At 42.9% G+C, this 17,699-nt stretch overlaps 1 protein-coding gene across 6 annotated transcripts in view; it reads left to right on the forward strand.

Annotated features, from left to right (window-relative positions):
* The window catches only part of LOC124544755 (glucose-6-phosphate exchanger SLC37A2), a 379,793-nt gene that overhangs the window by 286,662 nt on the left and 75,432 nt on the right, over positions 1–17,699 (forward strand). For 3 of the 6 annotated variants that reach the window (XM_047123420.1, XM_047123418.1, XM_047123423.1), the window contains exons 2-5: positions 15,280–15,543; positions 15,716–15,885; positions 17,009–17,087; positions 17,176–17,311. In XM_047123420.1, coding sequence (XP_046979376.1) covers positions 15,280–15,543; positions 15,716–15,885; positions 17,009–17,087; positions 17,176–17,311 — 649 coding nt within the window. Of the gene's footprint in view, positions 1–14,841; positions 14,999–15,279; positions 15,544–15,715; positions 15,886–17,008; positions 17,088–17,175; positions 17,312–17,699 lie in introns of those variants that run through there. The other 3 variants (XM_047123421.1, XM_047123422.1, XM_047123419.1) reach the window with 3 other exon arrangements.

The raw sequence follows: 17,699 nt of genomic DNA on the forward strand, positions 1-17,699 counted from the left end.
TCTGCGACACTCCTCGGTGAAGAGAACGTAAAGCCAATCCTGAGAGGTCCATTCGGCATGTTGTTGGGCCCATCTGTACCGTACTGCATGGTGTCGTGGTTGCACAGATGGACCTCGCCGTGGAAGTCGGGAGTGAATTTGCGCATCATGCAGCCTATTGCGCACAGTTTGAGTCGTAACACGACGTCCTGTCGTTGCACGAAAAGCATTATTCAACATGGTGGCGTTTCTGTCAAGAGTTTCTCCGAGCCATAATCCGTAGGTAGCGGTCATCCACTGCAGTAACAGCCCTTGGGCGGCCTGAGCGATGCATGTCATCGACAGTTCCTATCTCTCTGTATCTCCTCCATGTCCGAACAACATCGCTTTGGTTCACTCAGACACACCTGGACACTTCCCTTGTTGAGTGCCCTTCCTGGCACAAAGTAACAATGCGGACGCGATCGAACCGCGGTAGTGACTGTCTGGGCACAGTTGAACTACAGACAACACGAGCCGTGTACCTCCTTCATGGTGGAATGACTGCAACTGATTGGCTGTCGGACCCCCTCAGTCTAATGGGTGCTGTTAATGCGTGGTTGTTTATATCTTTGGGCGTATTTAGCGACATCTCTGAACAGTCAAATGACCTGTGTCTATGATACAATATCCGCAATCAACATCTATCTTCAGCAGTTCTGGGAACTGGGGTGATGCAAAACTTATATTGATGTGTGTATAACGTGTTAAGTTTTCTATTAAAAGCGACTGCGAGAAAGAAAATGCTGTGCTTTGCTCTGTTTTGTGAATACGTGCGGCTTGTTTTCTTCCTCGTGGTCAGTTTTCGCAGAAAACAGAAAAGTAGTATTTATGGTTTATCAGCTTATGATAAAATACTGCTATGGAATTTGAAATTGCAGCAACAATAAACAAGGCTCAAATCAGAGAGATGGCGAAGCAGCATATGCACGGAGAAGGATGGAAGGGGGGGGGGGGGGGAGAGAAGGACATGAAGACAGAGAGAGGGGGAAGGAGGCGATGGACAGAATGGAATGAGGATGAGGAGATGGACAAAGAGAGGGGTAGGAGGAAATTCCCCTACGTACTGAAGAGTAGCAAATGCGAGCTTTACTGGGTTCGCTAGTATGTATAAAAATCCTCCTTGTGGAATAATTTCAGTGTCAATTACACGTAGTGAATTTGTCTTTCATCGTCTTGACAGAATTTCCATATGGACCCCAAAAAGAACGCTGGTTTCTTGTTTCCTCTCCGACAACACCTGCCACCCCCTTTTCCCATGTTCACTCCTCCGTGCACGTATTTTCATGAAAAACTATTTTTTGCTGGTAGCAGGCTCAGTGGTATATCCTATACTTGTTTCCGGAAGCTGCTTTCAGCTGCATTTCCTTCGTACCATTTGTTAACAGTCTTATTATGTTTCTCATCTGGGTAAGGAGAAATGTTATCTGCCTTGTGTAGCTATCTACGTGATTAACATAATGGAAGCAGCAACTGAGCTAGACGCCTGCAAATACACTCCTGGAAATTGAAATAAGAACACCGTGAATTCATTGTCCCAGGAAGGGAAAACTTTATTGACACATTCCTGGGGTCAGATACATCACATGATCACACTGACAGAACCACAGGCACATAGACGCAGGCAACAGAGCATGCACAATGTCGGCACTAGTACAGTGTATATCCACCTTTCGCAGCAATGCAGGCTGCTATTCTCCCATGGAGACGATCGTAGAGATGCTGAATGCAGTCCTGTGGAACGGCTTGCCATGCCATTTCCACCTGGCGCCTCAGTTGGACCAGCGTTCGTGCGGGACGTGCAGACCGCGTGAGACGACGCTTCATCCAGTCCCAAACATGCTCAATGGGGGACAGATCCGGAGATCTTGCTGGCCAGGGTAGTTGACTTACACCTTCTAGAGCACGTTGGGTGGCACGGGATACATGCGGACGTGCATTGTCCTGTTGGAACAGCAAGTTCCCTTGCCGGTCTAGGAATGGTAGAACGATGGGTTCGATGACGGTTTGGATGTACCGTGCACTATTCAGTGTCCCCTCGATGATCACCGGTGGTGTACGGCCAGTGTAGGAGATCGCTCCCCACACCATGATGCCGGGTGTTGGCCCTGTGTGCCTCGGTTGTATGCAGTCCTGATTGTGGCGCTCACCTGCACGGCGCCAAACACGCATACGACCATCATTGGCACCAAGGCAGAAGCGACTCTCATCGCTGAAGACGACACGTCTCCATTCGTCCCTCCATTCACGCCTGTCGCGACACCACTGGAGGCGGGCTGCACGATGTTGGGGCGTGAGCGGAAGACGGCCTAACGGTGTGCGGGACCGTAGCCCAGCTTCATGGAGACGGTTGCGAATGATCCTCGCCGATGCCCCGGGAGCAACAGTGTACCCTAATTTGCTGGGAAGTGGCGGTGCGGTCCCCTACGGCACTGCGTAGGATCCTACGGTCTTGGCGTGCATCTGTGCGTCGCTGCGGTCCGGTCCCAGGTCTACGGGCACGAGCACCTTCCGCCGACCACTGGCGACAACATCGATGTACTGTGAAGACCTCACGCCCCACGTGTTGAGCAATTCGGCGGTACGTCCACCCGGCGTCCCGCATGCCCACTATACGCCATCGCTCAAAGTCCGTCAACTGCACATACGGTTCACGTCCACGCTGTCGCGGCATGCTACCAGTGTTAAAGACTGCGATGGAGCTCCGTATGCCACGGCAAACTGGCTGACACTGACGGCGGCGGTGCACAAATGCTGCGCAGCTAGCGCCATTCGACGGCCAACACCGCGGTTCCTGGTGTGTCCGCTGTGCCGTGCGTGTGATCATTGCTTGTACAGCCCTCTCGCAGTGTCCGGAGCAAGTATGGTGGGTCTGACACACCGGTGTCAATGTGTTCTTTTTTCCATTTCCAGGAGTGTATTAACGATATGTTAAGAGTCTCTCACCTATGGATCTTTGGAGCTGATGACTCAACTATAAGGCATCATGGTCTATACTGTTTACTTTAATTTTTTCCCCTTCACAAATTTCCACCTAGTCTCCCTGGGCCACAAAAGAACAATAAAAAAATGCTGTATTGAAACATAATAGTACCAACACGTCGCGTTGCTGAAGGTAGAACTGCAATCTTACCGCTTTCCATAGTGATCATGTGTGCAGAAGCTTCAGAGAATACATTTTAGTTGCTACCTAAAAACGGAGAGCGAAGTGGCGCAGTGGTAGCACCCTGGCATCTCACATGACAGGACACTAGTTCAAATCCCGATCCAGAGTTATGTTTTCCCTGCTTTCCTTAATGCTGTAACGGCAATCACTGGGGTGGTTTTTGTGAAGACACGTCCAATGTTCTTGCACATCTTTCCCCAAACCGGGCTGCACTCCGTTTCTGATTACCTCTCCGGCGACTGGAAATTAAACCCATTCTTTTATCAATTACAGAAGACACAGATGTGACAGGTACGTTTGTAAAGGCAGCTACAGAAAACCTGATCTGTCGGCCCGACAGCGGACACGACGATTCAGATGCAGCATCTACACGGCCTGGCGTAGCGCCCGATTTCCTCAGTCGACTCTTGGCTTCTGTTGAGAATACGAAGTGTGGCAATGAAGAAACCGGACTCATAGTCTAACTCCAACAGAAATGTTGCCCACTTCAATGTAGTCCCCTCACTCTTCAGTTTCGAGAAAAGAAAGAAATTGCGTGGAGGTAGGTCAAACGACTACGGTGGATGTTCCATCACTGGAATGTTGTTTTTAGCCAAAAACCTCTTCACAGACATGGCGTTATGGGTCGGCCCATTGTCCTGACAAGGAATCCATGAGCGATTCTTCCACAAATCTCGTCTGCATCGCACACGCTCAAGGAGGGTCTTCAGAACAGTTACATAATAAGCTTTAGTCACTCAATAATCACAGATAACACCTTGGATATCAAATAAAACGATCATCATTGGTTTGAATTTTGATTTGCTCATGTGCGCTTCCTTCTTCCTGTAGGATTGAGGGCTCTTCCAATGCAAGGATTGGCGCTTAGTCTTTGTATCATATTGGAATATACACATTTCATCACACGTAATTACTTTGATGAGGTAACCAGGGTCATTTTCAATGTTTTCAAGAGTGTCAGCACAGTAGTGCACTCTATGTTGCTTTTGCTCGTTTGTGAGGACTCTTTGCACCACTTTAGCACAAATTTTTGTCATGCTCAGAACATCAAGCATAATCTAACGGTTTCCTTATTGATGCAGGCAAGTTGTCGAATTGCTCGAGCGCTCAGACGGCGGTCTTCTCGAACAATTCTACTGACCTTCTCCACATTCTCTTCAGTTTTCATATAGGATACTTGGAGTGTATTGCTCAGAAGTGTTGGACCAGTAGCAAATAGGACAAACTGGGGATGTTCAACGTATACAAAGAGGAGTAGCAAGAATGTTGACTGGTTTCCTTGTATCACTTCAGAGCATAAAGGAGATACTGAGAAACTGAATTACAGACGCTTGAGGATAGACATCAGCCATCCCGTCAAACCTTAATTATGAAGTTTCATGAGCCGGTATTAAGTGAGGAATCTATGCACGAACGACCAACCTGTAGCCCCAAATACCAGGAGCTTCTTATATGCTGACGACCTCGCTCTAGCCACCCAGAGCACAGAGTTTGAATCAGTGGAGAACAACCTGAGGAATGCCCTTGAAGATCTATCCAGATGCTACAACACAAACCAGCTTCAACCAAATCCTTCAAAGGTCCAAGTGTGTGCTTTTCATTTGAGAAACAAGGAAGCCACTTGCCAAGTTGAAAATAGCATGGTCGGGGGTCGAACTGGAACACTACGAGACTCCAAAATACCTAGGAGTGATACTCGACATATCTCTCACCTTCAAAAAGCACTGCATGAAATGCAAGTCGAGAGTTTCCGCCAGGAACAATTTCCTACAGAAACTGGCCAGATCACAGCGGGATAGTCAACCTGAAGCAATCCGAACATCTGCAATGGCACTATGCTATTCTGCGGCAGAGTATGCCTGTCCCGTTTGGTATAGTTCAGCTCGCGCCAAACAGTTGGCTTTAGCTGCCAACGAAACGTGCAGAATTATAACAGGTTGCTTGCAATCCACTACAGTCAAATGGCGTTACCACCTCTCAGGAATTGCAACACCATGTGTTCGGAGAGAGACAGCTGTGAACAAGAAAAGAAAGGCAATGGAACAGGAAATTAACCCATCCTCTGAATGGGCATGAACCACATCCGTAACGATTGAAGTCAAGGAAGAGTTACCTTAGGACATCAAAAAGCTAGGTTACAACCATGGAAGGCTACGACCTACCTTCTCCCTGGTTAGAAAAGAGTTGTTGAAGCTTTACCTCCAGGCCATGACAGGGAATGGACAGCTTGGAAGTCCCTGAATAGACTGAGATCTGGAGTTGGAAGATCAAAAGTTAACTTGACAAGATGGGGATACACTGATCCAAATGATATTCGGTGCAACTGTGGAGAAGAACAGGCAGTTCAGCACATGCTTCGGTGTCAGTTGTGCCAAGTCTCGTGTACAGAAGATCATCTTCAACAAGCAACAGTAAATGCACTGAAAGTGGCCAAGTTTTGGTGAAAAGTAATGACAACTGTGTAAAATGTATGTACATGTACCTGTATGTTTCTGACTCGAGAATAATAATAATAATCTACTACAGGACATTAATATGAGGTGCATCACCCCTTTGCCTTTATGACAGCTTTAACTGTGCTGGGGACACCTTTAATGAGGTGTCTGAATGTCTGTGGAGGGATGGCACACCATTCTTCTTCAAGAGCAGAAACCAGAAACAACAGTGATGTTGGACGCCGGGATCTGGAGTGAAACCAACCTTTTTAACTCACCCAGAAGCGTGCCATTGGTTTCAGTTCGGGACCCTGGGCAGGCTAATCCATTTTAGGAATGTTACTGTCCACAAACCATTGCCTCACAGATGCTGCTTCATGACACGACGCATTGTCATGCTGAAACAAGCAATCATCGTTTCCGAGCTTTTCCTCTAGTGTACACAGTACACAATTCTGTAAAATGTGTTCGTATCCTTTCTCTTTTCCCGGTTCCTTGGACGCAATAAGAGGAACACATCCTAACCACACACACCCTTACCATAACATCAACTCCCCCGTACTCCACTGTTGGCACTACGCGCGATCCCAGGCAACGTTCTCCGGGTAAGCGCCTGGGTTGGCAACACTGCGCCAACGCGGACTCTTCGAGTATTTGCTGCACTAAGTAATTATAAAAAGCGTTGTTATTAAGCTATTTTTAAACGTCTACAGGTATTATAAATATAATATAAGTGTTGTTAAATTAGTGGAAATGTTAGTGCAGTATAAAATAAGATTAAACGGTGTAAGAAGCGTATTTTTCTTCTCGCGCCTGTAGCACGAATCCTAGGCCTAATTCACGCGCGCGAATCGTAAGCAAGCAGTGAATTAAACTTATAGGTAAACGTTTCCAGTTGGTATAAATATAAGTGTTGTTACATTAGTGGAAGTGTTAGTGAAGTGTTAAATAAGATTAAACGGGATAAGAAGTTTATTTTCCTTCTCGCGCCTATAGCGCGGATTTTAGGCTTAATTTCACGCGCGCGTATCGTAAGTAAACAGTGACTTAAACTTATATGTAATCACCAGTTTTTTATTCAATACTCTTTCAAATTATTTATATCTGCCTGAATAGTTTCTAGGGTCCTTTGTTTACGTATTAGTCAGTACTTAAATCAGTTTATACGATTTCTGTTTTTACCATGAGTGAGAAGTGTGTGACATGCCGTAGGATCGTTAGTTCCGGGGTATGGAGTGATTCTTTCATTGGGGCGAATGTAGTGGCGTGGGAAATGGGGACATAAATGAGGCTCACCAGTGGTATTGTAGGATCTGCAGTAGAGACAGGAAAATACTGGAACAGGAAGGGAAAATTGCAGCTCTTCAAGCTGACCTAGACAAGGCAAGGGAGGATGTGGACAGGTTAAAGAGGGAGAAGGGTGAACAGAGGTGGGAAGTGGCAACAGATAATAGGGGGAACAGGCAAAGGAGAGCATCAGACAGCTTTGTCATAAATCTTGAAAATAGATTTGACCTGTTGCCTCAGTCAGAATCGGATGAGCCTCATGTAGCTGAAGCTGTAGAAAGGGCACAACAAGCTTTCAAGGACTTGAAAAAGGTAGGGAAATTTGTGAAGAGAAAGAAAGTTCTGTTGTTAGGTAGTTCCCATGGTAGAGGTGTTGGCCAACTACTGCAGGAAAATCTAGGTCCAGAGTACCAGGTCACAAACTTTTTCAAGCCTAGTGTAGATCTGGGTCAGGTAACAGAGGATGTAGGTTCTTTATGCAAGGATTTCACGAAGGAGGATGCCGTGGTTATAATGGGTGGTCCGGGAAATAGCATTGACAGAGACTCTGAATATTCCATAGAGAGTGACCTGGTGAAGATAGCATCAGCAACGAAGCATACGAGTGTGGGATTTGTGTCTGTGTTGAGACGCCATGATCGGCCTCATTTGAACTCTTCTGTATGGAGGGTGAACTTGGAGTTGGTGTGGCTGCTTAGGCCGGACATAGGGTCCCATACTGGTTTGATTCCTGTGGATGCTATCGATAGGTGGGACTACACTAGGTATGGCCTTCACCTCAATAGAAAAGGAAAGGGAAAACTGTATGGGTTGATTGCAGAAAACTTAAGGGGGGACACTGTCGCAAGTGGTAAAATACCAGTGGTCATAGGTGTCAGAGGGATGCCTTTTTTAGGATAGGGAAGAGGGAAAGAAAATCTAATCTAAACCCAAACCCTCCCATCGGATTGCTGCGGAGTATAAGCTGATTCACTCGTTTCCAGTCACCAACTGTGCAATTGGCATTGGCTACACTCTTTTTAACGCCCTATGAACAGTTGTTGTGCTAGCTGAACTGCGGGTAGCACTTTGGAACTCACAAGTAATTCATTCCGCAAATTTCATGTGATTTTCTACAACCATCCTCAGCAATGCTTCGCAGTCGCTGTCCGTCAGTACATGTTGTCTGCCTGGTCTTGGTTTAACTCTGGCTGTTACTCAGCGTTTCTGTTTCACATCCACATCACCAACAGTCAACTTGGGCAAGTTAAGAAGAGCGGAAACGTCCCTCATGGGCTTGTTATCGTGTGACATTCAGTGCCTAGAACACGATCAAAGTCAGTGACCTCGTAAATGGCAGACTCTCGAAGGTAGACGTGTACTATCCCGAGAAAATCTACTTAACAAAATTTCAAGAACTGGCTTTAAATTATGACTAGGAATAGTATACAACCCGCAACTCATCACTCTCGTAGGGACATTTCTACTTCTATATTCCGCAAATCACCGTGAAGTGCACAGCAGAGGGTACGTCCCACTGTACCATTTATTACGGATTCTTCCTGTTTTCATTCGCGTATGGAGCGAGGGAAGAATAAGTGTTTGAATGCGTCTGCGCGTGCTGTAATTGTTCTAATGTTATCCTCACGATCCCTAGAGTGTTGTAGTATATTACTAGGGTTATCAGTTAAAGCCGGTTCTTGAAACTTTGTTAATAGACTTTCTCAGAATAGTTTACGTCTATCTTCAAGTATCTGCCAGTTCAGTTCCTTCATTATCTTGTGACACTCTGCCGCGGATCGAACAAACCTGTTAGTACTTAGTACTATTTCATACTGATCCTACACGCTTGAGCAACATTCTAGAAACGGTCGCACGAGTGACTTGTAAGCAATCTCCTTTGTAGACTGGTTGGACTTTTTCTCCAGAATTCTACCAGTGAACCAAAGTCTGCTTTACCTGTGACTGAGCCTATATGATCATTCCATTTCATATCCCTACAGAGGAACTTGTATGAGTTGACCGATTCCAAACACTGACTCATTGACATTATGGTCATAGGATACCTTTTTTTTTTGTTTTGTGAAGTGCACAATTTTACATTTCTGAACACTTAAAACAAGTTGCCAAACTTTGCACCACTTTGACAAAATATTTATGCAGCAAATTTCAGACAGTACTTCATTAGAGATAACTGCATCATCTGCAAAAAGTCTGAGGTTACTGTTAATATTGTCTGCAACGTCATTAATATGTAATATGATCAGCAAGGGTCCCAACACACTTCTCCGGGGCACACCAGAGGGTACTTCCACATTTGACGATGACTCTCTATCCAAGATAACATACTGCGTCCTCCCTACCAAAAATTCCTCAATCCAGTCATCAATTTCACTTGATACCCCATATGATCGTACATTTGAAGGTGTGGAACTGCATCAATCTGACTGCTTGATCCACAGATTTCAGCATGTTATGTGAGAAAAGTGTTAAGATTGTTTCACAAAATCGATGTTTTCGGAATCCATGCTGGTTGGCATGGAGGAGGTCATTCTGTTCAAGATACATCATTATGTTTGAGCTCAGAATATATTCTAAGATTCTACAACAAATAGATGTTAAGGATTTTGGACGGTAGCTTTGTGGATCATTTCTACTACTCTTCTTCTACACAAGTGTGACCTGTGCTTTTTTCAAAGAATTGGGCACGGTTTTTTGTTCAAAGCATGTACGATAGATTATAGTTAAAAGAAGGGCTAACTCAGCCGCAAATTCAGTACAAAATCTAACAGGGACTCAATCGGCCCCTGGAACTTTATTCAGTTTTAACGATTTCAGCTGTTTCTCAATAACACCGACATCAATACTTATTTCACTCATCTTTTTAGTCGTACGAGGATTAAATTTGGGCGATTCTCCTGGGTTTTCCTTTGTAAACGGAGTTAAGCATTTTAGCTTTTGCTTTGCTACCCTCAGTTTCAGTTCCTGCCTCACTCGCTAGAGAATGGACAATAACTTTGGTGCCACAAACAGAATTTACGTACAACAAGAACTTCTTTGGGTTTTGTGAAAGATCATTTGACGTTATTCTGCTATGGTAGTCATTGAAGGCATCACACATTGCTCTCTTGACAGCCAAATGCGTTTCATTCAGTATCTCTCTGTCTATAAACCTACACTTTGTTTAACACCTATTATGCGGTAATCTGTTTCTTTACACTGACTGTATACCATGGGGGGTCCCTCCTATTATGAACTGTTCTACTGGGCACATACCTATCCAGCGCATGTTCAATTATTCTTTTAAATTTGGGCCATAGTTCTTCTGCATGCTCCTGCCCTGTGCTGAAAGTCTCAAGTTCCTCATTGATGTATGACACTACTGATTTTTTTTATCCAGTTTACTGGAACCATGGACCTTGCCGTTGGTGGAGAGGCTTGCGTGCCTCAGCGATACAGATAGCCGTACCGTAGGTGCAACCACAACGGAGTGGTATCTGTTGAGAGGCCAGACAAACGTGTGGTTCCTGAAGAGGGGCAGCAGCCTTTTCAGTAGTTGCAGGGGCAACAGTCTGGATGATTGACTGATCTGGCCTTGTAACAATAACCAAAACGGCCTTGCTGTGCTGGTACTGCGAACGGCTGAAAGCAAGGGGAAACTACGGCCGTAATTTTTCCCGAGGGCATGCAGCTTTACTGTATGATTAAATGATGATGGCGTCCTCTTGGGTGAAATATTCGGGAGGTAAAACAGTCCCCCATTCGGATCTCCGGGCGAGGACTACTCAAGAGGATGTCGTTATCAGGAGAAAGAAAACTGGCGTTCTACAGATCGGAGCGTGGAATGTCAGATCCCTTAATCGGGCAGGTAGGTTAGAAAATTTAAAAAGGGAAATGGATAGGTTAAAGTTAGATATAGTGGGAATTAGTGAAGTTCGGTGGTAGGAGGAACAAGACTTCTGGTCAGGTGACTACAGGGTTATAAACACAAAATCAAATCGTGGTAATGCAGGAGTAGGTTTAATAATGAATAGAAAATATGAATGCAGGTAAGCTACTACAAACAGCATAGTGAACGCATTATTGTGGCCAAGATAGATACGAAGCCCACACCTACTACAGTAGTACAAGTTTATATGCCAACTAGCTCTGCATATGACGAAGAAATTGAAGAAATGTATGATGAGATAAAAGAAATTATTCAGATAGTGAAGGGTGACGAAAATTTAATAGTCATGAGTGACTGGAATTCGGTAGTAGGAAAAGGGAGAGAAGGAAACGTAGTAGGTGAATATGGACTGGGGCTAAGAAATGAAAGAGGAAGCCGCCTGGTAGAATTTTGCACAGAGCACAACTTAATCATAGCTAACACTTGGTTCAAGAATCATAAAAGAAACCTGGAGATACTGACAGGTTTCAGATAGGTTATATAATGGTAAGATAGAGATTTAGGAACCAGGTTTTAAATTTTAAGACATTTACAGGGGCAGATGTGGACTCTGACCACAATCTATTGGTTATGAACTGTAGATTAAAAATGAAGAAACTGCAAAAAGGTGGGAATTTAAGGAGATGGGACCCGGATAAACTAAAAGAACCAGAGGTTGTACAGAGTTTCAGGGAGAGCATAAGGGAGCAATTGACAGGAATGGGGGAAAGAAATACAGTAGAAGAAGAATGGGTAGCTTTGAAGGATGAAGTAGTGAAGGCAGCAGAGGATCAAGTAGGTAAAAAGACGAGGGCTTGTAGAAATCGTTGGGTAACAGAAGAAATATTGAATTTAATTGATGAAAGGAGAAAATATAAAAATGCAGTAAATGAATCAGACAAAAAGGAATACAAACGTCTCAAAAATGAGATCGACAGGAAGTGCAAAATGGCTAAGCAGGGATGGCTAGAGGACAAATGTAAGGATGTAGAGGCTTATCTCACTAGGGGTAAGATAGATGCTGCCTACAGGAAAATTAAAGAGACCTTTGGAGATAAGAGAACCATTTGTATGAACATCAAGAGCTCAGATGGAAACCCAGTTCTAAGCAAAGAAGGGAAAGCAGAAAGGTGGAAGGAGTATACAGAGGGTCTACACAACGGCGATGTACTTGAGGACAATATTATGGAAATGGAAGAGCATGTAGATGAAGATGAAATGGGAGATACGATACTGCGTGAAGAGTTTGACAGAGCACTGAAAGACCTGAGTCGAAACAAGGCCCCCGGAGTAGACAACATTCCATTGGAACTACTGACGGCCTTGGGAGAGCCAGTCCTGACAAAACTCTACCATCTGGTGAGCAAGATGTATGAAACAGGCGAAATACCCTCAGACTTCAAGAAGAATATAATAATCCCAATCCCAAAGAAAGCAGATGTTGACAAATGTGAAAATTACCGAACTATCAGTTAAATAAGTCACAGCTGCAAAATACTAACGCGAATTCTTTACAGACGAATGGAAAAACTAGTAGAGGCCGACCTCGGGGAAGATCAGTTTGGATTCCGTAGAAATGTTGGAACACGTGAGGCAATACTGACCCTACGACTTATCTTAGAAGCTAGATTAAGGAAGGGCAAACCTACGTTTCTAGTATTTGTAGATTTAGAGAAAGCTTTTGACAATGTTGACTGGAATACTCTCTTTCAAATTCTGAAGGTGGCAGGGGTAAAATACAGGGAGCGAAAGGCTATTTACAATTTGTACAGAGACCAGATGGCAGTTATAAGAGTCGAAGGACATGAAACGGAAGCAGTGGTTGGGAAGGGAGTGAGACAGGGTTGTAGTCTCTCCCCGATGTTATTGAATCTGTATATTGAGCAAGCAGTGAAGGAAACAAAAGAAAAATTCGGAGTTGGTATTAAAATCCATGGAGAAGAAATAAAAACTTTGAGGTTCGCCGATGACATTGTAATTCTGTCAGAGACAGCAAAGGACTTGGAAGATCAGTTGAACGGAATGGATAGTGTATTGAAAGGAGGGTATAAGATGAACATCAACAAAAGCAAAACGAGGATAATGGAATGTAGTCGAGTTAAGTCGAGTGATGTCGAGGGAATTAGATTAGGAAATGAGACACTTAAAGTAGTAAAGGAGTTTTGCTATTTGGGGAGCAAAATAACTGATGATGGTTGAAGTAGAGAGGATATAAAATGTAGACTGGCAATGGCAAGGAAAGCGTTTCTGAAGAACAGAATTTTGTTAACATCGAGTATAGATTTAACTGTCAGGAAGTCATTTCTGAAAGTATTTGTATGGAGTGTAGCCATGTATGGAAGTGAAACGTGGAGGATAAATAGATTAGACAAGAAGAGAATAGAAGCTTTCGAAATGTGGTGCTACAGAAGAATGCTGAAGATTTGATGGGTACATCACATAAATAATGAGGAAGTATTGAATAGAATTGGGGAGAAGAGAAGTTTGTGGCACAACTTGACCAGAAGAAGGGATCGGTTGGTAGGACATGTTCTGAGGCATTAAGGGATCACCGATTTAGTATTGGAGGGCAGCGTGGAGGGTAAAAATCGTAGAGGGAGACCAAGAGATGACTACACTAAGCAGATTCAGAAGGATGTAGGTTGCAGTAGGTACTGGGAGATGAAGAAGCTTGCACAGGATAGAGTAGCATGGAGAGCTGCATCAAACCAGTCTCAGGACTGAAGACCATAACAACAACAACTGCTTGTTTTAGTTGTCCTTTGTACTTTGCTAATCATTGTTACTACAATCACATCATGGTCACTGATAACAGTTTCAATGCGGACATCCTCAAAGAGGTCAGGTCCAGTTGTTGCCATTAAATCCAACCCTTTTTCCATCTTGAGTGGGATTCCGAACTATCTGTTCTACTTAGTTTTCAGAGAAGGCATTTAGTATTATTTCACAGGATGTTTTATCACGCTCACCACTAACAAAACTATAATTTTCCCAATTGATTTTCGGATGATAAAGTCTCCACTGATGATACCATTGTGATTGGGAAACTTAAGTACAAGTAAATTGAGGTTTTCTCTAAAGTTTTCGGTTACTTCAGAAGACGAACCTGGTGAGTGACAGAAGGCTCCAATTATCATTTCATATCCATCCCTAATACTGGGTCTTGCCCAAACAGTCTCATATGCAACTTCAATTTCTATCTCGGTGGATCTGAGTTTACTGTCTACTGCAACAAATACAGCACTTACATTTCCCATTTGCCTATCCTTTCGATATATAATTAAATTTTCCCCAAAAAACTCATTGCTGTCAATTTCATGTTTCAACCAGCTTTCTGTTAAATTAATTACAGCGCACACAGAGATATTCAGTCATTCTGCCCACGCTCCATAGACGAGTGGAACGGCTACAAACTCTAATACATGCCACAATGAGAAGTACCCTCTGCCATGCGCTTCACAGTGGTTTGCAGAAACAGACTCCAAACCGTGGACGGCTTGGCGTTTTTCACATAAACGAATCGTTGCCGTTGGTGAAAGAAGAAATTCTTCCAATATCTAGCGCGCTTACTAAAGTTTTTTAACTGATTGATAAAATGCCTTGTATAAAAATCGAAAGTTTGCTTATTATCTTCGCCATTGATATCATCACCGTTTTGGTGGGCCAGACGCTGCTTCCTGACACCGCTATAACATTCATGACAGTTGTCAACCGCGCGTTGACAGTCTTGGAGCTCCCGTGGTGATGGAAATCAGCGAGAACGTCAGCTGTCAAGAGCTTTATGGAGAAAAATAAACATATTTTGTTACTCTCTTTGTATCCTTTCTTGCATCCACTGAGATATATTTATTGTTTTCCAGTTGTCATACTATTTCGAAGCCAAACGTGTTCATTTTTAGGCACAAGGTTGCGGAAATCGATGTACCTCAACATTCGGTATACCATGTCGTGACGGCGAAAAGAATGCTCATTCATGTATCACCAAGCACGAATCTTCATTCTCTCTGTGTAGCTTTGTCACGTTAAATTCGTCATAGCGGGATGTAGTCATAGCTCTTGCCAGCGCTAGCGTGGCCTCCAAAAGTAGCCTACGCAAAGCAAGCCGTTTCGCGGGGAGGGGGGATGTGTATCAGAGTGCCACTGTCTTTGTGCAGTCCCACGCTTTGTGTCATCGGATGACAGAAGGTGCGTGTAAACATTGCACACTGTTCGGTGAAGAAATTGAGGCAGCGACCTGACAAAGTCAAAAATCGGGCTTGTTTTAAGTGTGAAATGGGCGGAAGTTTAATATTGGCCCTTCTGGTTGCCTGTTACGGTTTTTGAGCGTTCTTGCTGCTAGTGTGTTGGAGCTCCCATAACCTCGTACCTCGCCAATTAGGGCGGTATCGCAAAGTAGATAAAGTTATCGTAAGTGAAAAATGAATGTGATGATTCTGTAGCCTTCTAATTTGCTGATTTCTTCACAGCAGTGGGTCAGCTGCACCACCCAACTTCGGAAAATCTGGAGAAACTCTCACAACTACTGCGAGAAATGGAGTGACAACTGGGACCAGGGCAGAACACCTGCAGGAAGCAAAGACTCTCCCAAATTTCTGTGAGGTATTCACCAGGAGACGGCGAAAAACGTCTAAGAAAATGTCGCGCTACACGGACGTGCCGCTCGGCATAATCGCCGTTCAAAAAGTGTCGGACTGTTGCAGTATTGAAGCTGGACCAAGACGAGCTTTACTGTGAGTACAGACAGTATGTGTACGTTTTAAACTTTATTTGTTGTGTATTTTTGTTCTAGTTGTTTGTCCTAAAAGGGCGCTTGGGCTAATGAAACAGTTTTGCCTATTTGTAAGTAAGGTTAAATCGTCTCTTTATCTTCTAAGTGTTGTATTCATTTTTGTCCCTATTCAGATATAAAGTCAGTGTTCTGTTACTGACCTACATGTCATACATGTTTTATCATATGTCACGAAAGCCATTAAGTGTGGTGAAAAACGTGTTTCATCAGAACTGCAGTGGACTGACTCCTGGTGCTGATGATGATGCAAATGTTTCAACATGGTGCGACTGGGCTCCATTTGGTAAGAATTTATTGTGTGTGTAAAAAAAAAAAAAAAAAAAAAAAAAAAAAAAAAAAAAAAAAAAAAAAAAAAAAAATTGTTACCTCTCTCATAAACACTACTTGTTGATATAGATTGCCCTCTGTGTATACTGTAGGTGATGTTTCATTTACAGTTCCTTACATGTTCGTTATCTAATGTACATTACTAGTTACTCAAATGAACATGCAGCTTTTAAACAGCAAAGAAATTTTGCCAAATTTATCTGTTCACTATTTTATTGAAGACTAAGTCATTACCTGTGTCTAGTGTTTCAAATATTACAATTATTACACATAGAAAAAGCCAGTTTTCCTCAGTTCAGATACTTTGCATGGCATATATGACTATGATGTATGGTCTGAGATAAATTTCAGTTGTAGCTTTTGATACATAAGCAGTTAGTTCTGTTAAAATTAACATAAATAGTAACATTTAATATTAAATCTTTCAGTTCTGTGATTTTCTTCTTGTTAGTACACATTACAATTTTTGGTGTAGGCCTACTGCAGATTTATTCAATAATTTTTGCACAATAATGAAGAAATTGTTAAAAGTTACTTGTTGGAAACAATCCCCCCACCCCCATCTTTTGCATTTTTCACTATGTCATGAATGTAAATATTAGGGTCCACTACTAATCAGTTTGTTACCACAACCAGATTTTATGCCTTCACATTTTGTGACCTTCCAACCTAACCTAGACCTCAGGCTGCACTACAGATCAGTCTGTTCCCACAACCAAGGTTTCAAGGGAGTGGGGGGATCCAATATATAAGTTTAACCAAGAAATTATACTTAAAAATTATATTAGTAAGACACTAGATTAACAGTTCGATAAATAATCTTTCTCTTAATGTAGCATTTAGTCTTAGTTCTCTTTTTTTTAAAGTATAACAGAATATTAACTGAAAATTCCAAAGTTAAAAATGCTGGCAGTCTTTGCATTAAAATAGATAGTAGCCTTCTACATACAAAAGCAACATATGTATCATATTTAACTTAGTAAAACAAGGCATTGATATTTAAATTATCGTTTCTTTGTTATGAGTGCTTGAGGTGTTCTGCTTATTCTTATCTTCCCTTCTTTATATAATATTTTTAGATCGAGATGACTATTCCACATTGTTTGGCACACTGGACTCTGCATTTTTGTTTGCTTACAGTGCTGGAATGTTTGTGAGGTGAGTACAGAATTAATGACGATGTGCATGTAGTAGTTGTAGCACTAACCAATGGGTACAAGTTTACAGTTTTACTTCCCATTTGCAGTGGAATTATAGCAGAGCGAGTAAACTTAAGGTACTTCCTATCACTTGGGATGATTTTCTCTGGTGTATTCTGCTACTTATTTGGACTGGCAAGGACGTGTAACATCCATGCCATGTGGTATTTTATTCTTATGCAGGTACAGTATGCCATAGTATCTTCACTGTTCAGTATATAACCTATGTTGTAAGTGAAGTAGAGGATGTATGCGAGTGTGTGTGTGTGTGTGTGTGTGTGTGTGTGTGTGTGTGTGTGTGTGTGCGCGCACTTGTGCATGTCTGCATGCACACGCATGCATGTATGTTCATAATTAAATATCAAAGTCTCACAATTGGTATCTTTCTTGCTGGAATTTCCTTAATCATGCAACTATCTTTATGCATCATCACAGACAGACAGAAAGAATGATGATATATAGAATCAGTGCCGTTTGGGAGAGTTCAGTCAGTTTGTGATGTCTGAAATTTACACAGAGAGGAATTAATGATTGAGACAGCAAGCAAAATGTGAGAAAAGATGAAATGTGC

Source organism: Schistocerca americana, chromosome 8, assembly GCF_021461395.2.
Source record: "Schistocerca americana isolate TAMUIC-IGC-003095 chromosome 8, iqSchAmer2.1, whole genome shotgun sequence".
Taxonomy (NCBI): Eukaryota; Metazoa; Arthropoda; class Insecta; order Orthoptera; family Acrididae; genus Schistocerca; species Schistocerca americana.